Source organism: Trachemys scripta, chromosome 17 (assembly GCF_013100865.1).
Source record: "Trachemys scripta elegans isolate TJP31775 chromosome 17, CAS_Tse_1.0, whole genome shotgun sequence".
In the NCBI taxonomy this organism is placed as follows: domain Eukaryota; kingdom Metazoa; phylum Chordata; order Testudines; family Emydidae; genus Trachemys; species Trachemys scripta.
The window spans coordinates 7,025,208-7,049,128 of NC_048314.1; the positions used below are offsets into that span (position 1 = coordinate 7,025,208).

General features: G+C 45.3%; 1 protein-coding gene across 2 annotated transcripts; it reads right to left on the reverse strand.

The window, feature by feature from the left end:
* Window positions 1-12,532: 12,532 nt before the first annotated feature.
* On the reverse strand, window positions 12,533-23,838 carry LOC117889349 (ficolin-2-like). 2 transcript variants are annotated; one of them, XM_034793356.1, is made up of 10 exons: window positions 23,667-23,838; window positions 20,371-20,484; window positions 20,026-20,079; window positions 19,387-19,422; window positions 18,888-18,923; window positions 18,211-18,246; window positions 17,144-17,271; window positions 15,432-15,561; window positions 14,270-14,404; window positions 12,533-13,109 (listed from the first exon to the last, which is right to left on the reverse strand). In XM_034793356.1, the coding sequence occupies exons 1-10, from the start codon at window positions 23,746-23,748 to the stop codon at window positions 12,862-12,864; spliced, it is 999 nt and encodes a 332-aa protein (XP_034649247.1). In that variant the 5' UTR covers window positions 23,749-23,838; the 3' UTR covers window positions 12,533-12,861. The 2 variants fall into 2 exon arrangements, with proteins under 2 accessions (XP_034649247.1, XP_034649248.1); XM_034793357.1 differs by lacking the exon at window positions 20,026-20,079 and having other exon boundaries at window positions 23,667-23,835.
* Between the last annotated feature and the right edge of the window lie 83 nt (window positions 23,839-23,921).

Genomic DNA, 23,921 nt, shown 5'->3' on the forward strand with positions numbered 1-23,921 from the left:
ACTCAGAGCCTGATTGTTAAAGGTGTTTAGGCTCCTATCTCCCAGGCACCTAAATACCTGTAAGAATCTGGCCAAGTCATTTTTGGAAAATCACCCCCTTAATTCTTTAGTTGAAGGATTATATTTTATTTAATCCTTTCTATTTCTTTGAAAGCAACTTCCTCAATTGCACTGGGCTCTTTTACAAGAGTTTGAAAGTACCCATGGCTTTACCGAGGGCAGGGGCTCTCAACCAGATGGTGGGACCTACCGTCACAGGGTGGGGAACCCTGGTGGGCCAGCCTGCATTCCACCTTAGTCCCACGTTCCGGTGGGGATATCAGTTGGCGGCTCCTTCACATAACCGTGAGCATGGGTGTGTACTTGGCGCAGTTCACCCCTGTTCCCTGATGCCTGCCCCTTTTGCGGCGTGAGGGAGACCTTGGCGCACGCTTATCTGGAATGCCCTAGGTTACAGCCCTTGTTCCGGCTCCTCCTGAACATCCGTTTACGTTTCTGGCTGCACTTTTCCCCTCATCTTTTCATATACTCCCACCCTATCCATGACCCCACAAAGTCACAAGACCTCCTTGTCAACCTCCTCCTAGCGCTGGCCAAAGTAGCCATCTATAAGACCAGGGAGAGGATGTTGGCTGAGGGGGTTTCCTGGGACTGTTGGGCCTACTTCCGATTCTGCTTTCACTCACGTATCCTGGCAGAGTTTCTCTGGGTGGCATCCATGGCCTCCCTTTACACCTTCGAGGAGCAGTGGGCGCTATCCGGGGTTCTCTGCTCGGTGTTCCCTTCAGGTTCCCTTTGTTTGACCTTTTGACCTTCGCACCTGCCCCTGTTACATTTTTGGTTGTCCCCCGTAATTATTTGAGTTTCTGGATCTTGTCCATCCTCCCCTAAGGCTGGGGGAGGGTCCTTTAGCAGTGGCAGTTCCCGGTACCCAATAGGACCACTCTCCCACTGCTCCCTGGCCCTCCTGTATCACATAAGCCATGTTTCTCCATTCACAAGCACTGAGTCCATGTATAACACAGGAAAAACTTATTAAGAGAAGAATAAATACCATATTGATTCAGGAAAATACAGTAACAATGACTCAAAAGCATGCAAAGAATAAGTAAAACACTCACCCAGAAGCATCTTGGGCAGTAGTCTTTTGCCTGAGTTTCCCCACCTTTCGGTGGAGAAGTCCAATGGACAAATGCCCCTTTAACACACCACTTCTCCCTTCCTTCACTGCACCCCACTCACAGTTTGTTGGCATGAGTTTATTGTCAGAGGTTAGCAAAGTCCCAGAGGCCAGACATGCATTCAGATGGGTTTGCCTCCACCGCCTGGGAGAAGGGGGGCAAGGTTTGCTGCCTGGCTCCTGTGACCAAATGCCTGTCTCTTGTCTCACTGCTTCAGTCTGTTGCCTCTCATTATTCTACCTCTTGCCACTGCTTTACCACTGATAGCAGTGGGGTTACTACCTCTTTGGCATCTCATTTTCCTGGTTTGCCATTATCACTAGGAAGAGAGGAAGATTTTCAATTGAGTCTATTCAGCTATGTCTTTAAACTCTGCAATCCCAGCAAGGAGAAGAATGTTCAAATGACATCTAGGACCCTTAAACCAAGGCCAGCCACCCACCCAGAAAAAGAGAAACATCCTCTTCCCCTTCCTTTTTGGCTCACTACCCAGCTGTTCAAGAATGAGCTATAGGTTATGGTGATCCCCCTTAATCAGGGCATATGAAGTTCAGTTCTACTGCCCTTTATTCATACAATACAAGGAATAACATTTAACTACCCCTACATCTAAGACTTAAGTGATTTTTAATCCAAAACAGCCAAAAATGATCACTCTGATACAGGGGGAGTCACTTATGCAAATCAGATCTGCTCCTGAGGTCTTTTCCTCTCATTCATCAATAGATGGTCACAGAAAGCTCACTCACCCCATTGGCTTACATCTATAGTCACTGATGTGTACTGACCATAGAATCATCTCCTGTTGGAATGGGTCTGATCTCAGATTTTAATAAATGCTTGTAAAGAGATATATACTCCAGTTCATCCTGGCTGTTTTGTGTGATAGTTTTACCACATTTTTTTTTCTCAAGGAGAATTTCTGCATTCTAAAAAAGTAAAAAATTACCAAGATGTCTGGCAAAAAATGTACCTATCTCTGAACAGAGAAGTGCTTGAGGTTCAGGAGTATCTTGCTTCCCCTTCTTCTAAATTATAATGATTAGAGTTACCATAATTTCTTTTCATGGAGCTAGTGCTCTGGCAATAAGCTTATAGCACCTGAAAATCCCCACAGGTGTCATTGATCTATCTTGAACCTGTGCTGCTGAGATAGATGTTGAAGTTTGGGTGGTTTTGGTGTTTGTTTGTTTTGGGAAGTGGGGGTGGGGGAGAGTTTACCAGAAGGCACCAGCCCAAAGCAGGTAGGTGTTACTTTCCCATTCCATCTCAAACACCTTGTCACTATGCTTAACTGGACCCTCATGACATTTCACATCCCTGATATCAGGTTCAGAATTCCTGCCTAGAAGATGAGTGGGTAAACTATTAAAATAACATCTATGAGGAATGAATAGTTGTGATGTTATACCCCATAAGGCATTATAGAAATATGCTTATGAGTGTAAATATGACATAACTGGAATATGTTTTATGCTAGTGTGACATTATTGGCATAACCTGTGACCGTATAGATCATTGTTGAAACCAAGGTCCTGTAGTGGCACCAAATCTTGAATAAAGGGGGTCAAATAAGGTGTCTAAGACAAGGTTATGGTTTGCTGGTTATGATTATGCTATCTATATGCATGTATCATTTTTGTATTTAAAGTTATAAGTATTGGCTCTAGACTGTTTGTATTTCAAACTTATGCTATGCTTCTGGGTGACACCCCAGACAAGTTGGTGTCAGCTCTGTCTAGCCTGCTTGATGGCCCATTAAGGACCATCAGCTATACAATTGACCCATTGAGAGAAGGCAGATACGCCTTGTAACTCAGCGAGGTATGCAGGGACATGCCTGTGGACAGAAGGGTTTTCTATGCCATGTGCTGGATCGGTGTCTTTGGGACAAAGAAAGCAGAGCCCACATGGCAAGAGACTATAAAAGGCTGATGCATCACCTCCATCTGGTCTTCAATCCTGCTTCTTGCCTCTGGAGGAACCTTGCTGCAAACTGAAGCTCTGAACAAAGGACTGAAGGACCCATCCCAGCTGGGGATGGACTCCAGAGCCTTGATTTGAATCTGCAGTTTATTCCATCACTGCTACAAGCCTGAACCAAGAACTTTGCCATTACTGAATGTAATCGATTCCATTTAACCAATTCTAGCTCTCATCTATATCCTTTTCCTTTTATGAATAAAACTTTAGATTTTAGATTCTGAAGGATTGGCAACAGCGTGATTTGTGGGTAGGATCTGATTTGTATATTACCTGGGTCTGGGGCTTGGTCCTTTGGGATTGGGAGAACCTTTTTTCTTTTACTGGGGTATTGGTTTTCATAACCATTCGTTCCCATAACAAGTGGCACTGGTGGTGATACTGGGAAGCTGGAGAGTCTAAGGGAATTGCTTGTGTGACTTATGGTTAGCCAGTGGGGTGAGACCGAAGTCTTTTCTGTTTGGCTGGTTTGGTTTGCCTGGGTGTACAAAGGAACCCCAGCCTTGGGCTATAACTGCCCTGCTCTAAGCAATTTGTCCTGAATTGGTACTCTCAGTTGGGTCCCATCAAATCCAGCATTGTTACAGCTAGATATGTAGGAAGCACATAAGGCAGATTTGGTCAACATAGTGTGAAGGGGTTATTCAAGTAATTGGGAGTACTTAACTAACAGTGGACTTTGGGAGACACCAATCCACATCTGAGCTTTCCTGGGAACGTTCAAACTAACATGTAAACAATGGCATCGGCATGCAAAAAGCTAAATCATTCACAGACATGTGACTTGCCCAGGTGGCTACAGACTCCATCTTGTGGCTGTGATATTGCACAGGAGAACAAAGGGGTTTCCGCCCACAAGAGAGAATATAAAAGGCCCTGGAAACCCTTCCATTTTGTCTTCAGCTGGCTCAGAAGATAGCCTCTCCACCCCAAACAGATGCCTGAAAGAAACTGGAACAAAGAACAGTAACTATGGGGTTGTGAGTGATTGCTGGACCCAGACTGGGAAGGAGTCTAGTCTGTGAAAGGTATCAGAGGGGTAGCCATGTTAGTCTGAATCTGTAAAAAGCAACAGAGGGTCCTGTGGCACCTTTAAGACTAACAGAAGTCTGTTAGTCGTAAAGGTGCCACAGGACCCTCTGTTGCTTTTTAGTATGTGAAAGAAGCTTATTGGAACATCTCTGAGGGTGAGATTTACCTGCAGTTAGTTTCCAGGCCTAGACTTGTGTGTTTTTGTTTTATTTTGCTTGGTAATTCACTTTCTGTCTGTTATTACTTGGAACCACTTAAATACTACTTTTTATATTTAATAAAATCATGTTTTGCTTATTAATTAACCCAGAGCAAGTATTAATACCTGGGGGAGCAAACAGCTGTGCATATCTTTCTATCAATGTTATAGAGGGCGAACAATTTATGAGTTTACCCTGCATAAGCTTTATACAGAGTAAAATGGATTTATTTAGGGTTTGGATCCTATTGGGAACTGGTGTCTGGGTGCTGGAGACAGGACCACTTCTTAAGCTGTTTTCAGTTAAGTCTGCAGCTTGTGGGGGACGTGGTTCAGACCTGGGTCTGTGTTTGTAGCAGGCTAGCATGTCTGGCTCAACAAGACAGGGTACTGAAGTCCCAAGCTGACAGGGAAAATGGGCTCCGAGGTAGTCTCAGCATATCAGGTGGCAGTCCCAAGGGGGTTTCTGTGACCGAACCCGTCACAATAGTAACTCTGTTCTATAACCTATAGTTCCTTGAGGGGACATCTTACCAGCTTAGTGTCCGTGACTGAGTTATCACAGGGGAATAAACTTGATTTGATTTAAAAGCGTATTTTTCCTCTGAGAGGCTATTTCACATTCCAGATGGGAAAGAATTTATCTTGCTTTTGCCATAGGATGGTGTATATTTATTAGAATTGCATGACTTTCCCCGGCTGGGAGAGGGATAGAAGGTACTCAGAATCCACCTGCAGTGCTGCCAGGAAAGTCTTCCAGAATCAGTTTATATTTTTCCATCTGCCCTATTTTTTTGAATGACTTGTCCCTGGCAAATACACTGTTTTCAAAACTGCTGAGATTAATACAAAGTTCATTATTTCCTGTTAGAAATCTGAAAAAAAATTATTCAGCATGCCCCATTAACAGTGTGTACGACCTTTCCGGGACCTTTTTGGCAAACTTTGGCTGAATGAGGATTCAGCTTGTATCAGCTTTTCCCCTCTGCCAGGACAACAGAGCCTACAGCTGCCTCCCCCTGGGGTGTTATTGCTGCACTTTGTGGTTCAGCCAGTAGGAACTGACTGCCAACTGGACTCCCAGCACCGCTGATTCAATGGGGAACCCTGTCCCAGTAATGATTGCCGTGTGCTGGAGCTGAAGATCCACAAATCAGAAGCTATTAAGAAGATCAAGTGAGAGGTCCCAAGGAAGGCACTCCTGTTAATGGAATATCCCACCTCTTCTCCCCCAGCATTGTGAAGAAGGGAGGGTTTGCTAGGATCCTGCTCCCTCCCCAGGGTCTAATGTTCCAGTTTAACCTTCCTGAAAAAAGTTCTCGGGGTAATGTCCTGTCTCCTCTCAGTTCTACAGGCCGCAGCAGAAACCACAGCACTAAAATGTTGGTAGTGAAATCACTACGGTACCTGAGTGGAAGCTGAAGCCTTCACTCACCAAGCTGCAAGCTCCCTTTTCCGGAGGGTACAGGGGGATTTCCATGCAGTGGCCTGCCAAAATCTGCTCATAGAGAAAGTGACTCGAATGAGAGAAAATAAAAACAGAATATAAAGGAGAGATCTATTTTGCAGTGGGGAGTATCAGGGACCCTCCCCCACATGCTCCCCTGCCCCATTTCCCCCAAACTTGGGGTTCCTCCACCCTGCACCCCCCAACTACCTCCCCACAACATGTCTGCCCCACCCCTTCTGAAACACCTTTAACTCTTCATACACTCCAGCCCACCCACCCCCTCCACCTTCCCATGGACCATCTGTCATCAGTGTCCTCGAGGCATCTTGGACCAAATTGGTCTCGGTGTTGGCCCCCTCATCCCTCTGTCCTAGGGCCAGTCTGGGGTTCTTTGGGGCTAAACCCCTGCACTGATGGGGGTAAGAGGTTCTGTCTCCTTTCTCTGCACACTGTCTCTCTCCAGCTGGAGGGGGCTCTCACCTGCCTGCTGCAGGAGAACCGTGCCATGCAGGTAGAGCTGGTGCTGTGGCAGTACCCAGGCTGAGCAGAACCTGCTGCACCTGCACCAGTGCTGGGCAACACCAAGGGACCTCAGCCACCCCCCTCCCCACCAGTGCTCCTGGGGGGCAGAGGCTGAGGGACCTTGCTTATGGTAAAGAGTGGGGGACATGGAGCTTTGGCTTGATTTGGGGGGTGACGTCAGGGCTTTTTGCCCAGGTCTGCCAGGGAAGGAGGGGAAAGGAAACATGTACATTGTTTGTTTACAGCGTTATAGTTTATATGTATATAATTTTCCTCAAGAAGTGTTAATAGTGGCCCGCGGTGCTTACTGCAGCTGCACAGGGGGGCCTCAGGGAATAAAGTTTGGGAATCCCTGCCCTAGAGAAGCCCCTCAGCCCCTACGATCTGGCCTCTGCCCTGGCCTTGCATGCAATCCATTCCTTAGGTGGTGGCGTCCATTGTTTCAGCTATCACCAAACAAAGAGGCATTTAACTGATTCCTCGTTTACCCTGAATGAAAGGCAGCTATCGTGCCTATCAACTTTGTAAGAAGTCACAGACTCCGCTGGATTAAAGACAGGCTTGTTCAGAGCCACCCAACTGCAGGTTAACAATAATAATATCTAGCTCTTTTATATAGCACTTTCCACCCATAGATCTCCAAGAGGAAAGGGGGAGAGGAGAATACGGGGAAGGAGGAGACACTCTGAGGTTCTGCTCTCTCCCTTTTCATTTGAGGGCTTTTTCAACAGAAGGTGGCACTCCAGGGGAGCCACCCCATGAAAAGCCAACTCTGAAGACTAAGGGAGATGGGCGAAGGGACAGACAATCTGTAGCTTCACCACCTCAAACATTCCCTATGTAACTGCTTGCCTCTGTATCTATCTATAACTCCAGCTCCCACCCCATGCTGCCCAATAACCCTTCTTCCCCCAATTCAACTAACACTCCTTCACTATCCTATAATCCTCTCTTTCCTTTAACACTCACCACCACCCTTAACTTTCCCTCACAGCCCAAGACATTTTCCCCTCTGCATCAGTTTTGGCCCAAAATAAATATATATTTTTCATTTTTCTGTGAACAACTGAAAATGCGTGTGGAAACTAATTTTGTTTTTTCATACAAAATTTCCACAGGACCAATTCAATTTCAGACCAGCTCTACTCCTTAAACCTTGCAGATTATTAATTGGGGCTCCCAGCACATCACAAAATGTTCCCCAGGTCCTTCACCCCTCACACAGCATCCCTAGAATCTCCCATAGTTCCCTGAGCCTCAGAAAGCCTACCCCAACGTACATGCGTCACAGAAACACCCACGGTAGCCTCTGTACTTCACAAAATGTCACTTATGGCTCCCAGACCCACAGAATATAGTCTGGGCTCCCTGTGCCAGAAAGAACTTTGTCCAAGGCAAGCAACCTCTCACGGGTCTCCTGGGGCTAACCATCCCTCACAGATTGTCCCACAGAGCTAACAGCTCCTCACAGAATAACTCCCAGAGCTCCTGTCCCCTCCGATAAACATCTTAAGGGTTCCCCACCCCTCAGAAAACTGCCATCAGAGTAGATCTGCCTGAATATCCCTTGGATTTCTAAATGCCTGTAGAATGGCCCCCTCAGATCCTAGTTCCTCACAGAACCTTCTGGGTCCCCCACACAAGCACAGAGCATCTCTTGGCACTCTTGGAAGTCTTCACAGAATTCCTTCTACCTTAAACATAAGGTTAATTCTGCACTTCCTGGAGTTAAGCACACTGACTCCTCAGCCTCTGACCTTGTCCCTTAAACCTAAATGTAACCTCCAGATAATAACCTGTCTCTGACTCTAGACCTAAAACATACTTCCAGGCTTCAAAACCTTTAAATCATTATCCCCTAATCCAAAACCACCGCAAACTTTGACTAAGACTAGTCCCTCACCCTGAGACTCCACCCTGTCCACCTCTGACCCCATCCACTTAAGCCTAAATCCCTGTCATTTAAACTGGAATTGAAGTCTTTGCCCTGTAAACCTAATGCCCTGGCTGCCCCATATGCCTAACTTCAAGCCATGCCCCCTTAGCCTGAGCCCCAGTCACCCACTTCAAACCATGACCCCAAACCTTAATCCCCATCCCCTAAACCCAACTCCATCACCCCTAATTCTAAAACTGAATCCCCTCTCTCTAACCCTTAATCCTCTTCACACTAACACTAAATTGATATCAGCTAATCCTGCCTCACCATCCCTTAAAGCTAAATCTATATCCCTATGATGACTGTCTGACAGTAGTGAGAAATGTCACACATGGAACTGCGGAAATCTCCCGCTTCTTTCACAAAAGGCAAACCTCACACCAAGTAGCTTCAGCAGGCTTCGGGTAGGGGAGTAGAAGACTTAGTCCTTCCCATCCCCCTTATCCCAGCAGCCCAAGAGGTCACTCAGAACTGGAGCAATTGATCCCAGGGATGCAAGGCAGAGAGAGTCTTCCAGGTGCAGTGCAGTTGCTCTCCTTACCCCTAGCATTTGCCTCCTCTTTCAGGATCATGCTCTTCTAAAAATGTGTCCCTTAACATTTGCCTATGAAGCTACTAACAATAAAAACCAAAGCAAAAGCACCATGAGGCCTGGTTGGGACTAGCACAGGTTGGACATTAGAACAACTTTTGCTAACAGTTATACTTAAAAAACAGATATTCAGCCCCCCAGAAAGCAAACTGAAGGTTCCTACCTCACCTTTCACTGTGCCCCCAGGCCTGCCCGCCCCCACACTCCACCTGTGGCTTGAGACCAGCATGAGCTGCCCCAGAAATCTTTCAGCTGCCTTGCTGTAATGTATATTTATGAACAACATTATGGTGTGTGAGTGACAGAGGAGCCCAAGGTCCATTTTCAAAAGTGAAGATCAATGGGATCTAGGCTCCTAAATAAATGTAAGCAGAGTCAGGATGAGCTCTACCCTGACATCTGGTGGTGAATTATGGCGAGTGTGGAAAAGACCTCCAGGGGCTGATCTTGTTTGCATAAGCACACCCACTCGCCTGGCAGGAAACAACAGCAACTCAAAGTGGTTACTTTGGCTGGTGTGGGATCCCCAGTTTCTCTGTTATTGGGGCAGGAAGAATAAAGTTTTGTTACCCTGATTCTGTGAATCAAGGCCAGTGAACCTGTTGTATGACAGAAGGACTGAGTGAGTCCTTCACCATTACCTAAGTAGCACTTGCTTGACAAGGAGCATGGGTTACAAAACCCAGTGAAGAGAGTGAGAGAATGGGGACAGGTATTTGTACCTGATGGTATGGGCCCTCTCTGAGAGGTTGAAACACCAATTGCACTACCTCCTTTCTCCACTGTTGAATATCAGAGCTAACTTTGATTCCATTAGAAGTCTAGTTACAGACTGCTGAGCTGAATTCACTTTGGGCCAATGGTGCACTAGCACTGGGGCTCCCCTACTATGAGCTGAAATTGCTAAGAGCTGAGATCACTGAGGCTGTGTTAACTAGTGGGAGAGCCTGAAGCTATATTGCTAAGCAGCTGGTAGAGCAGCTAGCAGAGTGGAGCCTCCTGGGGACGAGCGGAGTGGAGCTGAGCGACTCACAGGTCAGTGAGCAGGGTGGAGCGGCTGGAGAAGCAGTGAGCAGAGCAGAGACTTGTGGGAGCGGCCCAAGGAATGGCTGAAGTGGAGCAGAGCTGAGCGGCTCACAGGTTGGTGAGCAGAGTGGAGCAGCTGCCAGAGCAGTTCGTGGGACGGCGGGAGCGGCTCGCGGGACAGCTGGTGGAGTGGAGCAGTTCGTGGAGAAGGCTGCAGCGGAGCCCCACGGAGAGGCAGCCAGTCGGCCTCGGATCACGTAAGGTGCCCCTTAACACCCTGCGTGCCTCCCCTCCCCCCCCAGCTTGAACTCTGGGGCTGCACTGACCAGGGACAGAGACTTCGGGGGGTTGTTGGACTTTGGGGACTTTGGTGATCCTTGGGTTGCTGGACCCAAGAGACTTTGGGGGGTTGTTGGACTTTTGGGACTTTGGTGATCCTTGGGTTGCTGGTTTCAAGAACCAAAGGGAAAGGACACAGCCCAATTTGCTGGGGTGAGGTTTTTTTGCTCATGAAGCCTGTTTATGGTGTTTTTCCAATTTAATGCTGATGTCGTTTACCTCACGTTATTAAACATTTTCTGTTACACTCAGACTCCGTGCTTGCGAGAGGGGAAGTATTGCCTCTTAGAGGTGCCCAGGGGGTGGTATGTAATTGTCCCAGGTCACTGGGTGGGGGCTCGAGCGGGTTTTGCATTGTGTTATTGAAACGGAACCCCTAGATACAGAACCCGGCCCTTGCTGCTGCCAACTTAGATGGGCAGAAGGGTTACATACCTAAATCATTTTAGAAAATGGGGCTTAGGTTTCTACGTGACTTAACTCCCTTTGCCCACAAACTCCTCTCTTCTCTGGGGAATAATATTAGAAACCCCATGAGATGAACTGTGCCTAAGTTACCTGGCTCTGCTCCCTCAGGGCTGATTGCACTAATGTTATTGGCATGGATTGAGTTTTCAGGGAGGTTTGTTTTATTGTTAAGAGCCTTAAGAGTCTTATTACGGCAGTAAGAGCACTGGCTACTACCCAAGTTCCTTTCCTTCCACTTAACGCTAGAAGGCAAAAAATAGATTTAGTAGGACAGAGAGGGAGGGAGGCACTGAGGGATTTACATCAATATTAATCTGCCTAGTTACGAGAGTTGGAGATAGGGTATGGATGGACGTGACCCCTGCTGGAATGTGATTGCAGTGTTTATGCCCAGGACAATATAGAACAATTAAACATTCTGGAACTCAATGTGGGGGAAGGGTCAGACCAAAGAGTGTCTCGAAGTTCAAGGATTTTTACAAACGTTCTGTGCAGTGTTTGTGTAGCTGTATTGGCCCCAGAATATGAGAGACACAAGGTGGGTGAGGGAATATCTTTTATTGCCTTCGGTTAGTGAAAGGGACAAGTTTCTGAGCGACACAGGTCTCTTCTTCCTGAACAAGAGCTCTGTGTAGCTCGAGAGCTTGGCTCTTTCATCAATAGAAGTTGGTCCAATAGAAGATATTACCTCACCCCCTTGTCTATCTTGATTTAAAAAAATGGCAGCCTAATCTGGATGACATTGGACGGGGCTGGAACTTCTGTTGAGCAGAGACAGAATCTTGACTGTGAAACAAAATGAAACATTCTATATCCACAATAAAAAAAAACAAAGCAAAAGCACCATGAGGCCTGGTTGAGACTAGCACAGGTTGCCCATTACAGCAACCTTTTATTAAAGTTATAATAAGACGTGCAGCTCAAAAAAAAAAAAAAAAGCAAACTGAAGGTTCCTACCTCAGCTGGCCTGCCCTCCCCCACGCTCCACCTGTGGGCTTCAGACCATCATGAGCGGCCCCAGAAATGTTTGAGCTGCCTTGCTGTAACGTACATTTATGAACAACATTATGGGGGGATTTTCAAAAGCATCTGAATGACTGAGGGACCTAGGGCCCATTTTCAAAAGTGAATGTCAATGGGATCTAGGCTCCTAAGTACTTAAATTCCTTTAGAAAATGGAGCGTAGGCTCCTATGTCACTTAGAACTTTTTTAAAATGTTACCCAAAGAGTACGTCTACACTGCAATCAAAGACCTGCAGCACGGTTGGGGCTGGCCCAGATCAGCTGACTTGGGCTCACGGGGCTCGGGCCGCAGGGCTAAAACTTGCAGTGTAGGCATTTAGGCTTGGTCTGGAGCCTGGGCTCTGATATCCTGCGAGGACGGAGAGTCTCAGAGCGGCTCAAGGCCAAGTCCAAAGTGCAATTTTTAGCCCTGCAGCCTGAACCCCGAACCCCAGCTGACTCGGGCGCTGAGACTTGGTGTTGTGGGTTTCTTATTGCAGTGTAGACGTACCCTGAATGACTTAGAAGCACACATGCCATTAACTTTTAATGGAACTTGTGTTCCTAAGTCACTCCGGTCCAGATTGTTAAAGGGATTTAGGCACCTATCTCCCAGACATCTAAATACCTGTAAGAATCTGGCCAATAAAATGCCATGCCCCTCCAGCAGAAGCCCTTCCGCATGACGTTTGTAAAGGATTGCAGAATGGGGATGCTCATTATCTGTACAACAGAAACCTGCTTAGAAGGATATTCCTATGTCAACCCTAATTATCTGGAAACAAAGTGCAGCCTCGGTTACCTTATAAAGAAATGTTTTATTTAGTTCTCAAAATGATCAGCAATGCAGAGCAGACAGAGTGTGAAGGATTTCAATTGTTCTTAAACCCTTTGATCCAAAACTCCGTCTCTCCCCACCTTGCACTGCCACTAGATGAACCATGGAAAACCTCAGCTGGCAGGTAAGGTGGCCCAGCATGCAATAGCAAGTCAGGTGCCAGCAGAAAGTAGCAATCTTAAGGAGAGGGGGAAGAAACCCAAAATTATTGATATAGGTAGTGGCATACAAAATAAGTTTACTCCGGTGACGCGTTCACTGCCGTGTGATCGCCCGCCTTCCTGCTGGGCTAAACAGGCCTGAATTTCATTTCGGACCGTTTGTAGGAGTAGTTGTACCCTTTGCCTGAGTGCCAGTTCACACCATCTGCAAAGCTGCTATGGGCTCCCAGCCAGTACATCCCATTCAGGTTGGAAGTATGGCAGTTACTGTACCACCAGGCTCCCTTGTAGGTTGTTGCACATGCGCTCGAACCAGGATCTTGCTGTCTGTCTTTAGTTGAGAACAGCATGTTGTTGTGGTCGGATAACGAATCCCCTGTGTGAAGTAAATGAAATCACTGTTTATGGCAGGTCACAGGCAGTTTACTTCCTCATTGGCCAAGTCTAATGTTCCTGGAGTCATGCTGTCCATTTCCCCCTTTCGTGAGGCACTCAGAATCCCTTGGGCTATAGACAGGAGTCTGAAGCTTAATTTAACTGCTTCCATCTCGGTTCCTGATGGGGCAGATGCTGGGTTACATACCACCTCCAGCTCTTCTGAGGTGCAGGTATTCCACAGAACGCCTGTGGTTACGTCACCTGACTAGGACTCAGAATTTCTGGGTTTTCTACCCAGGTTTGTCACAAACCTCCTGGGAGACTTGGGACAAGTCGCCAGAAAGTCAACGGAAGCTGGGTACCTTAAGCCTCTCTGAAAATGGCCGTCATAATATCTCTGAACTTCAGTTCCTTAGCTGTAAATCATTCTTCCTTACTTGCACCCCCTGTCTCTTCAATTTAGCTTGCCTCATCTCTCACCATGTACAGCACCTGCTAACTGATAGTACAACAGTACTTGATCTCATTTAGATCCTCTAGGTGCTATCATGGTATAAACAAACAATAACTTCAAAGATCATGCCTGTTGACTGCAGCAAACCCAGCAGGACCAAGGCCAAATTCCTTTGAGGAAGGCTGGGATAAGTTGAGAATCCATAAAATTATACACAGGAGGCCTGAAAATGGACCCATATCAAACCAGATTGCTGCTTCTTTCTGCTTCTAATCTTAGTTTAAGTCAGCTGGTGCAGCAATTCATGAACACGATAAATACAGCTAAACCAACTTTTTCTAACCTCAGAGGTTCATTTCAGGATCCATTTGAGGTTGCGGTGAAGATTCAGGTCTGCTCTTCCCTTATCCGACTAACTCTTCCCATCTGTAATGAAGCTCACCTGCAATTTACCTGGACCATGTTTTGAGCTCTTGACTCTGTCCTGACTCAGGTAAAATGCCCAGTGAGTTTGATGGGAGTTTGCCTGGATAAGGACTGAATAGAAGTGGGTAATAACCTCAGGATTTGGCCTTAGAAAATGGCAGAGTTATTGTAGATGAGGAGAAGTTTAACTTACTTTTGCTCTGGGATTCTGTACACCTCCAATGGCATTGTACCATTTCTCTGTGCTATGAAATGTGGAGACCATGCATGGCACCTACCTGCATTACCCCCAAGGAAATCTCCAAGAATCAGCTTGTAATTTTCAGTCTCTCCTAAAATTTTGAATGACTTGTACTTGGCAAACGCATGGTTGTTATCGAAATCTGTGAGGTCAATGCGAAGTTCATTAGCTCCTAATGGAAACAAATTGGAAAGAAAGAAAAGAGCTCATCAGGTTCCATCCACATTTTGCATCTTTAGGAATTCCTTCAACTTCACCTCACCTCTAATAGAGATAAACCAGCAACACCCTTCCCTTCAGCTCTGACACGAAAACCTCCCCCTTTCCACTGGAGTTATTGCTCACCCATCCTAGACTGGTAGGTTGCACCTCTTATCTTGGTTACATCTACATCTTAGAACCCTTAGTGCCAGAAAAACTTGAAGCAATTATAAAGAAACCCTCGAAACCTTCCCTGGTTATGCATGACTGAATGCCAGGGGCTGAGCAAGATATTTGAAATCGGTTTCATTAGCTCCTACTTGCAGAGCAATAATGACTTTTTAAGGTGCGTTGCTAATGTGTTGAAAACCTGATTGATCAACTGGTTTGCAGAGGGATAGAGAAGGGCTACGGGCAGCTGGAAAGAGTTCTCAAGAGGCCCAGATTTTGGAAAACAAAGCCTTCTCTACATATCCTGCATTATTTTTAGAGTTCTTGTTTGCCAACGTAAGAAAAATCAGCAGTCTCTGGGTACATGCTCTTCCTTAACTTGAGACCAACAAACACCCAAACAAGAGGGGCATAAACAGAACAGCTGTGTCTGGTAGGAAGGAGAAGATAGGAACTTCTGGTAAGGAATATTTGCCATTTGATTCATCACTCTATTTGCCAAACCTTGATTGGAGCCACCAGTGTTAGCTGGTCCAATGAGATTTCACAAAAGGACCCTTTTTGTAACACGCATGTCCACTATTACCAGCATTTGACATTTTGTGGCCTTGCATAGAATTAATAGTGCACCTTAACAATTATGGGATGGCAGCCGCTGTGATACTATGCCCCAAGTTCACCATAGTAATATTATGATATGATTATGGCATAATTATGATGCATTTTGTACAAGGTCATGTAAGGTGTCATTGGAAAACGCTCTACAGTCAAGTATATAGAGAGAACTTGGTGGGGAAAAGTGCACACGATGCATGTTTTTTAGTTACCAAAAGAGGTTAATAGGTGAATATTGTCATTGCCCAACCAGAATTCTGTCAGGCGGCTGCCAAAACCGCTCTTGTATGAATTCCAGTCACGGAAAAAGTCCACTGAACCGTCTGCCCGCCTCTGGAAAACCTGCGGGGAAATGAAAGGGATGCAGGTCGGTTTCTTTCCTGATACACAGGCCATAGAATCTCACCCAGTACTTTCTGACTCGAGCCCACCAATAGAAGTCTAAAGCAATGAACAAATACAATTTCACCTCTTACATGCTGGAAAGTTAAGGAATGACTTGTACATAAGGAAGAAGTAAGTGTCATAAGATAGGTTTCAGAGTGATAGCCATGTTAGGCCATATCAGCAAAAACAATGAGGAGTCCTTGCAAGAAGGAGTGAATATTAATGAGGCCAATGTAATCAAGGTGGCTCATTTCAAACAGTTGACAAGAAGGGGTGAGTTTTTGTAGTGACCCATCCACTCCCAGTCTTTATTCAGGCCTAATTTGATGGTGTCCAGTTTGCAAATTAATTCCAGTTCTGCAGTTTCTCGTTGTCAACTGTTGACAATAACCCACTTCCACCTTAATTGAATTGGCTCGTTAGCACTGACCCCCCACTTGGTAAGGCAACTCCCATATTTTCATATACTGTGTATATATACCTGCTACTGTTTTTTTTTTCTACTCCATGCATCGGATGAGGTGGGTTTTAGCCCACAAAAGCTTATGCTCAAATAAATTTGCTAGTTTCTAAGGGCCACAAGGAACTCCTCGTTGCTTTTGTCATAAGATAGCAGCTTTGGACAAAAATTACGAATAAGGAGCTTGTCTACAGCCATGTTCCAATTGTGCAAGTGAAACTTTCTGAATACCTGGTGCCTTAACACCAAATAGGGAAATCCTCCCACTGTTGCGTTAATAGGTTTAACAGGGAAATTGGAAGTTAAAACAATAAAATGATATTAAGAGCTGGTCAGAAAATGCAGTTCCATTGAAACCGAAATGCTTCATAAAATCGTACTGCACTCCTCAACATTTTGTACTATATATTATAATATAATCAAAATGACACATTTGTGCTGATATTATCTAAATGAAACATTTTTGATTGATCCAAAACAAAACAAAAATAGAATATTCCTTTGGAGAATTTTAAAATGTTCAGGTTTCATTCTGATTTGTAAATAAGCCAAATTCTGAAATAGTGAAATCCTAGTGAAACAGAATTCCTCGGCATTGCACATATTTTCCCTCCTCTTTCAACCCCATTTTACACAATGGGCTATGGGGTTTTCCTTTTATACTACTATAGGTATTGGATACAAAGGTAACCAGAACCTGTAAGACCTCCCTTATCCTCATCAGCTCTTCACTTTTTTCCTCATCGTGTGCACCTCCTCTTCCCCCAAATTCTGACAGAATAGATTTAAACCAGCTACCAGTTCAGCCTCAATTTTATCTTAAACACACTGACAAGTTGGGAAGTTTCTGTTTGAAGTCCTGCTCCTAGCGAACATGTATCACTGGGACAGCACAAAGAAAGAGATTTCATTTTCAACAAGGGTTACAAATGCCTTCACATGGTTGATGTCCTTTCTAGGAACTGACTTGTTTGAGCAAACCCTTGGCCCCATCCCACTCCCTGTGAAATCCATCAGTGATTTGCATTGGCTTTGATGGCAGCAAGAATGGGCACTCCATGATTTGTTCTTACTTACTATCCATCCACCTCCATCTGTGTCCATGTCACACAGCACGGTCATGGCGTTACAGTCATGCGGGTAGATGGTGTACCAGCCGCTCATGATGTGTCCTTTGGCTAACAGCTCCTTGCAGTTCTTTGCTCCTGGAGAGGATGGTAATTTAATGTTCTAAATAAATTTTGCTGGAACGGATAATTACACACGCAGCATTGATCCCTTTTCAAGGAACTAGGAATTTCAAATAGTTGTCTTTGGAGTTTCCAAACCCTGGAGGGCTGGATTTCTGTTTGGCTTCCTAAGTCCTGACTCCTGTTTGAAAAGACAGCAGCAAAACGGTGCATTCCTGATGAAACTGACTCCTTCAGACTTCAAATGGCAATGTACATAAGGAACCACAGTGGGTTTTAATCATTAGTCCATCTTACAGGATTACCTGCTTGTATTACATTCAGTAGGGTTTCTGGTATAACTGAACCTCATGTAACTCAATAATGCTAACATAGCAGAAACAGGGGTCAATTACACTAGTTGCTACAGAAGTCAGAATGAATTGCAAGCACCTTCAACTGTGGCTCTACACTGTGAACTGAGGTCCAGGTCCCTTGAATGGGATGAGTTGACACCTCACGTCATAGGCGCCGACTCCGTGGGTGCTCCGGGGCTGGAGCACCAATGGGGGAAAACTGGTGGGTGCTCTGCACCCACCAACAGCTCCCCGCCCTGGCCCCCCACCCAAGCTCACCTCTGCCTTCTCCCCTGAGCGCACCTTCCCCGCTTCTCCCCCTAGCTCTCAGTGCTTGCCGCCGCAAAACAGCTATTGCACGGCAAGAAGCGCTGGAAGGGAGGGGGAGGAGGGGGAATGCGGCGCACTCGGGAAAGAGGCAGGGCTGGGGCAGGGATTTGGGGAAGAGGTCCAATAGGAGCAGGGAGGGGTGGAGTTGGGGCGGGGACTTTGGGGAAGGGGTTGGTATGGGAGCAGGGCAGGGGTGGAGTCGGGGTGGGGCTGGGGTGTCAAGCACCCACTGGCACCAGGAAAAGTTGGCGCCTATGGCTCATGTAATGTGATTCTGGGAAACACTCACCTGTCTTACAGTGTACGTCCTCCAGCTCCTTCTCGGCTGTTCAGGAAGAAAAACAAAAGGGAGGGGGATTGAAACCAGGAAAAGAATGATATTTTCCTAAACTCCTGCTCAGGCCACAAGGCCTTTATGTATCATGAGTTAAGAGACAGTAAAGCATCTTAACGCATCTCTGACTCCAGCCAGCAGTATGTGGAGACAAGTCCTTCCCTAGACAAAGATCCGTGTCCTACATTCTCTCCAACCACAGATTTTACTTCCCACAGCCCCATCCATAAAAATAACATCCACTTACACCTTAGCTAACATTCTTCACAAGCTGGGAAACATTCAGGCAATTGCAGGGTGTGAAATAAATGTTATCCCTTTAGTTCCTTCTGCATCAAAGATGTACAATTTCACACGTTGGCTGTGATCTGAGCCTCCCCAAACTTTCAGGGGAGATCAGTTCTGGATCCAAAAGCAGATGCACATGTGACAGCCCAGGCTCATCTCTATTTATTGAATTCAAGGGGTTTTTTCGCACTCTTGGATAGCTCCTCAGCTACAGGGATATTAACAAATTCAGTATTGTGCGCAAACGAATTACACTCTGAAAGTTTCCTGTGAGTCAAGTGTACTGCTTTTAAAATGAAATCAAATTATACTCTTGCCATAAAAGAAATTGTAGATGTTCTTACTTATAGTTCCAGGTACTCCAATGTCTCCTTTATCTCCTAAAAACACCCAAAAACACACGGGAACAAATCACTATACAGCCAAGAGACAGCATCCTGATCTGAGTGCTCATCCCAGCATTTGTTATTAATTCCATGTTGGTGTAAAACCCCAGTTCCCCTACATCATCCCATGGAAAAAGTATTAACCATTCTAGAGTTTGATAAGCGTGATGAAGAGGAGAGAGGGCCAAATTCTTTTTCACATCAGTGCCACCCCAAGGACTTGAAGGGGTACAAATGAGAGGGTAATTTGGGCAACTGTGTATGTTGAAGTGGTGGGGGTTTTTTTCATTTTTGAGATGAAGGCTGGAATTTCTAAAGGAGACACAGAAAGTTAAGTGTGCAATTCCCATTGACTCTGGGACACATTGGGTGCACTCCCTACTGACTCAGTCCCTATCACTATGGGTAATACCTAAAAGACAGGCTCAACAAGCCAGAATTATTGGAAGACTCTTACCTTTCAGACCAGGAACACCAATGTCACCCTTCGCTCCTGGTGGAAAACAGAAAGAGTGAATAGAGACGTAGCAATCTCAATGAGAGCTTACAATTGGGGTTCTATCGGGATAAGAGCGGGGTGAATACTGAAAACACAGATCTGTGAATTTGTTTGTGAAAAAATGGCCCAAAATGTAATTAATATCCATTCAATGGAGTCCGACTATTTGCTGTTCATGAATATTTAGATCACTGCTAGTATTAATGAAACTACTTACATGTCCTGCAGACTGCATGAATTCATACTGGAAATTCTTCAGTCATCACTCTCATATTAAAAGGATTCAGTCAACTATATCACATGACTCCACACCACAAATTACCAATGCCTGTAGCAAGCATTTCACAAAACAGCCAGTGGCTGAGAATACTTTGGTGAACACCAGGGATAACAGATACATTCTTAGCAATCAGGAACAGTTCATGAGTGAGTCGTAAAACAAAGAGAGGCCTAAATTTGATTCAGTTCATGCTCTAAATTGAGAGAGAGACAGATGTGGGGAGGGGGTTGTTAAATGTTTCATAAAAGGAAAATTCAAATGTTAAAAATTATTTGATGGTAGTTAAACAAATTTACTTAGTCTTTTTATTATTTTACCTTTCTCCCCAGCTGGTCCCATCTTCCCAGGGCTCCCCTGAGTTCCCTTTTCTCCTACAAACACAGAGAATGAATTTAAACATTTTATATATATTCAAACACAGAAGAAATTAGAACAGACCTGAGCTCCAAATTCTACCCTTTCTGGCTTAATCCTAAAGTAATGTAAAGCGACACTAAAGCGAACGGTCCCAAGCCAGTTTTCATCAGTGGATGATCTTGCTAAAAGACCATGTAAATTACATGCAGGATTGCAATCAGCAACACTATGGTTATTTATTGAGTAATTCATGTTTGTGCCTGCACCATCCAAAGCCGATTCTCACTCAGTGCTGAGGAACGTACCTCTCATTCCTGCAGCTCCGGGTTCCCCTTTGGGACCTGTGGCACCGGGAACTCCAGGGCATCCTTGCAGAATAGTGAGCCTCTCGTTACCACTGAGACCCACCACTTTCACTTCTGGAGACATAAAATAATCATTATCAGAGACACCGGATGTGGGATGTTCTGCAAATTGTGAATTCCAGGCGGAAGCACAATACGTCATGAGATCTAACAGAGCCCTTTGCTTGACTAGAAAGGCAAATACAAACAAGCAATGTAGCTGCCAAGGCCTACTCAAGGGATGCTACAGGCACAAGTAGGAGGAACAAGCCCCTTGACCTTCTGAGCCCAACCCCAGAGTGCCTCTCTGTGGCTCCCACTGTGGAGGGCTGCAGAAGAATCTTCTTTGGACCTTGGGGGAAGCTAGAGTCAGAGTGGAAAGCCTCTGCCCCAAACTCCCCCTCCGGCTGTGGGTTTTCTGGCCTGTCCCTCTGTGGTTCAAACTCTCCTGTCCTCTCAGTCCATATTTCCTCTTGCTCACAGACTGAAGTTTCAGGAGCTTCTATAGTTCAGACTGCATTGAGATTTGCATTTAAAGCAGAGATTAAACCTCCTTCTTACATATGTGTCATGTAATTCATCATCCCCAAATTTACAGCACTTATTCTGAGCACAGAATGGAGCTTCTGAGAAGTCCACTAGCTTGAGATATAATTCTTTAAAAGTTGGCCCTTAGAAAAAGAAGTTTAAAAAACAAACCCTTTGGTCCTTCTAGCAAAGACGATAAAAGGGACGTGGGAGTGGTATGTCCATGACACCTGCATGAAGTAAAGATGATTTCATCCATGATTTCAGAGATGATATTACATTTACACATGGCAAATCTTTAACACAGTACAGGCAGTCCTCGGACTTACGACACAATTAGTTCTTGAAAATTGCATCGTAATCGAAACATTGTAACTCGGAACTGCAATCCACTCCACTGTGGGACCGAGCGTCATAAAGTTGAAACCAATTGTCGTAAGTCAAATCAGGGTGTAAATTCAGAAACGTCGTAAGTGCCGTTCGTCGTAAGTCAAACATCATAAAGTCGAGAACTGCCTGTAGAGTACATGACCATGACAGTCCTTCATTGTGTGAACAGTAGGTTTCAAAACAAGGCTGCTGGAAAGAAAGGGGCAAAGGATCAGATCTTCAGCTGGTGTAAACTGGCAAATTGACTTCAACAGAGATTTGCCAATTTACACCGACCGATTCATCTAGCTGAAACATTGATGCATTGACAACTGTGTTAAAATGACAAGCCGTCACTTTATGTTCTAAGGGGTTCCAACTCTCTGCGTGTGTGCCATGAACACAACAACTGTAGCTTGATATAACAGCAGGGTCAGAGTTAGAAAAAGAATCAGAAACATTTTATAAAACCACATTGTGAGAAAGTTCCAGGTACTAACCCATACAAGACATCACCTATAAATACTGAAAACAGGGGAATGAATAATAAACATCAACAACTTCCTCCTAGCAGAAATTGCCAACATTACAACACATAGGAAATGTGATATGTGAGAAGCATGTTTTGAGTCTGGGATTCTACTTGGAAATTGTTCACTGATGGCTTCACTGTTCATTTCCCTGTTTTCAATGTTTGTGTAGGTGATGTAACTTATAGGTTAGTATCTCTAACCTTTCTTACCATAGCTTTTCGTTTTCTACATACTGAAAGCCATTTGTGAAGGTGATCTAGGAACGAGATTTATACAAGAATGTGTATTAAAAGTGCAAACTTAACTATATATAACATGTTAGAAAATTCTTGAACACTTTAAAGTACTTTCTGAACTGAAAGCCTGTGGAACAATAGAATGGAATGAAGATTAGCAACTGTGCCGCTGTTGGTTTATAGCAACCTGAACCGCAATAGAAACTATCCACCACCAAATAGCTCAATAAACGCAAGTCTGTATGGAAGAGAAAACAAAACAGCTTCCCCAGCTCCTTGTATCCAAGTGCACAGAGTAACAGAGCCTGTCACCAAACCGTATCTTTTGGTGCATCCTTTGTACTAAGGCGCCATTGATAAATGTTGAAGAGATGTTATAAGCACATTAGAAACACAAGTCGTAGGTGTTATAGATGGTGCGAAACACATCAGCAGAAGATGTTATAGATGGTTTTATTCAAAGGTTTATTATAGTAAATAATCATTCGTATTATTGATTATTATAAGCCGTGGTGAGCACCCCATTGACTTAATGGACACTAGGACAATCTGTAGCCATAGACAAGCCATGTATTAAAACATGTTAATCATTTATTAATTGTTTAATAATGGAACCTTAATTGAAAAGGGGATTGTGTTCTGGATGTGCATTAGTACAGCTGCATTTTCCCCCTTATTCTACATTCCACATCAATTGCAAGACTCCGGGTAATACCTCCCAGGGGTAAGGGAATGAGGAAACAGTGTTGTGTAGCCCATACATTGGCTTTGTGGGGGCTGGCACATAAGCAAGTCTTTCATTACATGAGGATGATTAATCAGCCAGAATTGGAGCGACTGGGGATGATATTGGAGATGGTCTCATTTTGAGAAGGGGAGTATTTCAAAGTTCCCCCTTAGTAATTGGGAATTTTACAGCCTTGTCTCCCTCATCCCCATGTCCTCAGGTCTGCCACAGCCCGGAGAAGAGTCCAATACTAATGGGGAGAAGCTGGAAGCTATGGAGTGAGTCTGATGTGTCCAGTTCCTCCCCGTTCAGAGCTCTGCTGTATCATGTGTGTTCCCCGCTTCTCCTCAGAAATCAGCGGAAAGTCCTTTCTACGTGCTCCATGGAGTTAGGGCCCCTGGCTCTGGGGTAATGAGGGAATGGAACTAAGTGGGCAGATGGTCCCAGCAACATGCTCCGTTTGGGACCCAGGGAATTTCCCATCAACACAAACTCCCACTCCACAGCATCCCCTTCCCAGAGAGGAACAGTACGGGGTAGGCATGGTGGGGTAGCCAATGGTAGCATAGCCATTCAGAGAGCCATGCTGCCGAAGAGCATGGAGGAGCTTCCTTTCTCCACAGTTCTCTGGGGTTTGGAGGCTGGGACCCTGCCCCCCTCACCCACAAATTCCTCTCTCCTACGGGGAGTGTTTCTTAGAAACCCCATGAGATGAACTGTGCCTTGGCCTGGTGTCCCCTTCCTGTGACCTCACTGCAGGCGAGTCTACAGTGGCGCTTCGCCATCAGGAGTGGACAGTAACTACTGCAAAGTAGCTAGTCAGACCCATGTTGTTAAAAGGTAACAGCTTTGTTCCTCACTCACCTGGGCAGGTGTCCTGAACCTCACAATCCACAGCTGCTAGACAGAGTAAGGCGAGGAGGGTTTGCTGGACAGCTCTCCCCATGGCTGGTGCTGGTCTCTGCAACGGCAGCTCCACTCGTCTTCTCACTGCCCTCTCCTCTGCTTTAGCATTTCAGAGCTGAGAGACTTTTCCAGGCAATACAAATTATAATATTAAGCTCCACCCCTGACCTCTCAGTCTCCTTAGCCAGTCTCTATAGTCCAGTTTTTTCCCCT

What these genes read in the sequence shown, in the direction of transcription:
- LOC117889349 (XM_034793356.1), bottom strand. Translation starts at nt 23,748, where the DNA reads ATGGGGAGAGCTGTCCAGCAAACCCTCCTCGCCTTACTCTGTCTAGCA. An exon ending in GGTTCAGGACACCTGCCCAG is followed by an intron (nt 20,485 to 23,666) that starts GTGAGTGAGGAA and finishes TTATGTCTCCAG; the next exon opens with AAGTGAAAGTGGTGGGTCTC. An exon ending in GGACGTACACTGTAAGACAG is followed by an intron (nt 17,272 to 18,210) that starts GTGAGTGTTTCC and finishes CATCCTCTCCAG; the next exon opens with GAGCAAAGAACTGCAAGGAG.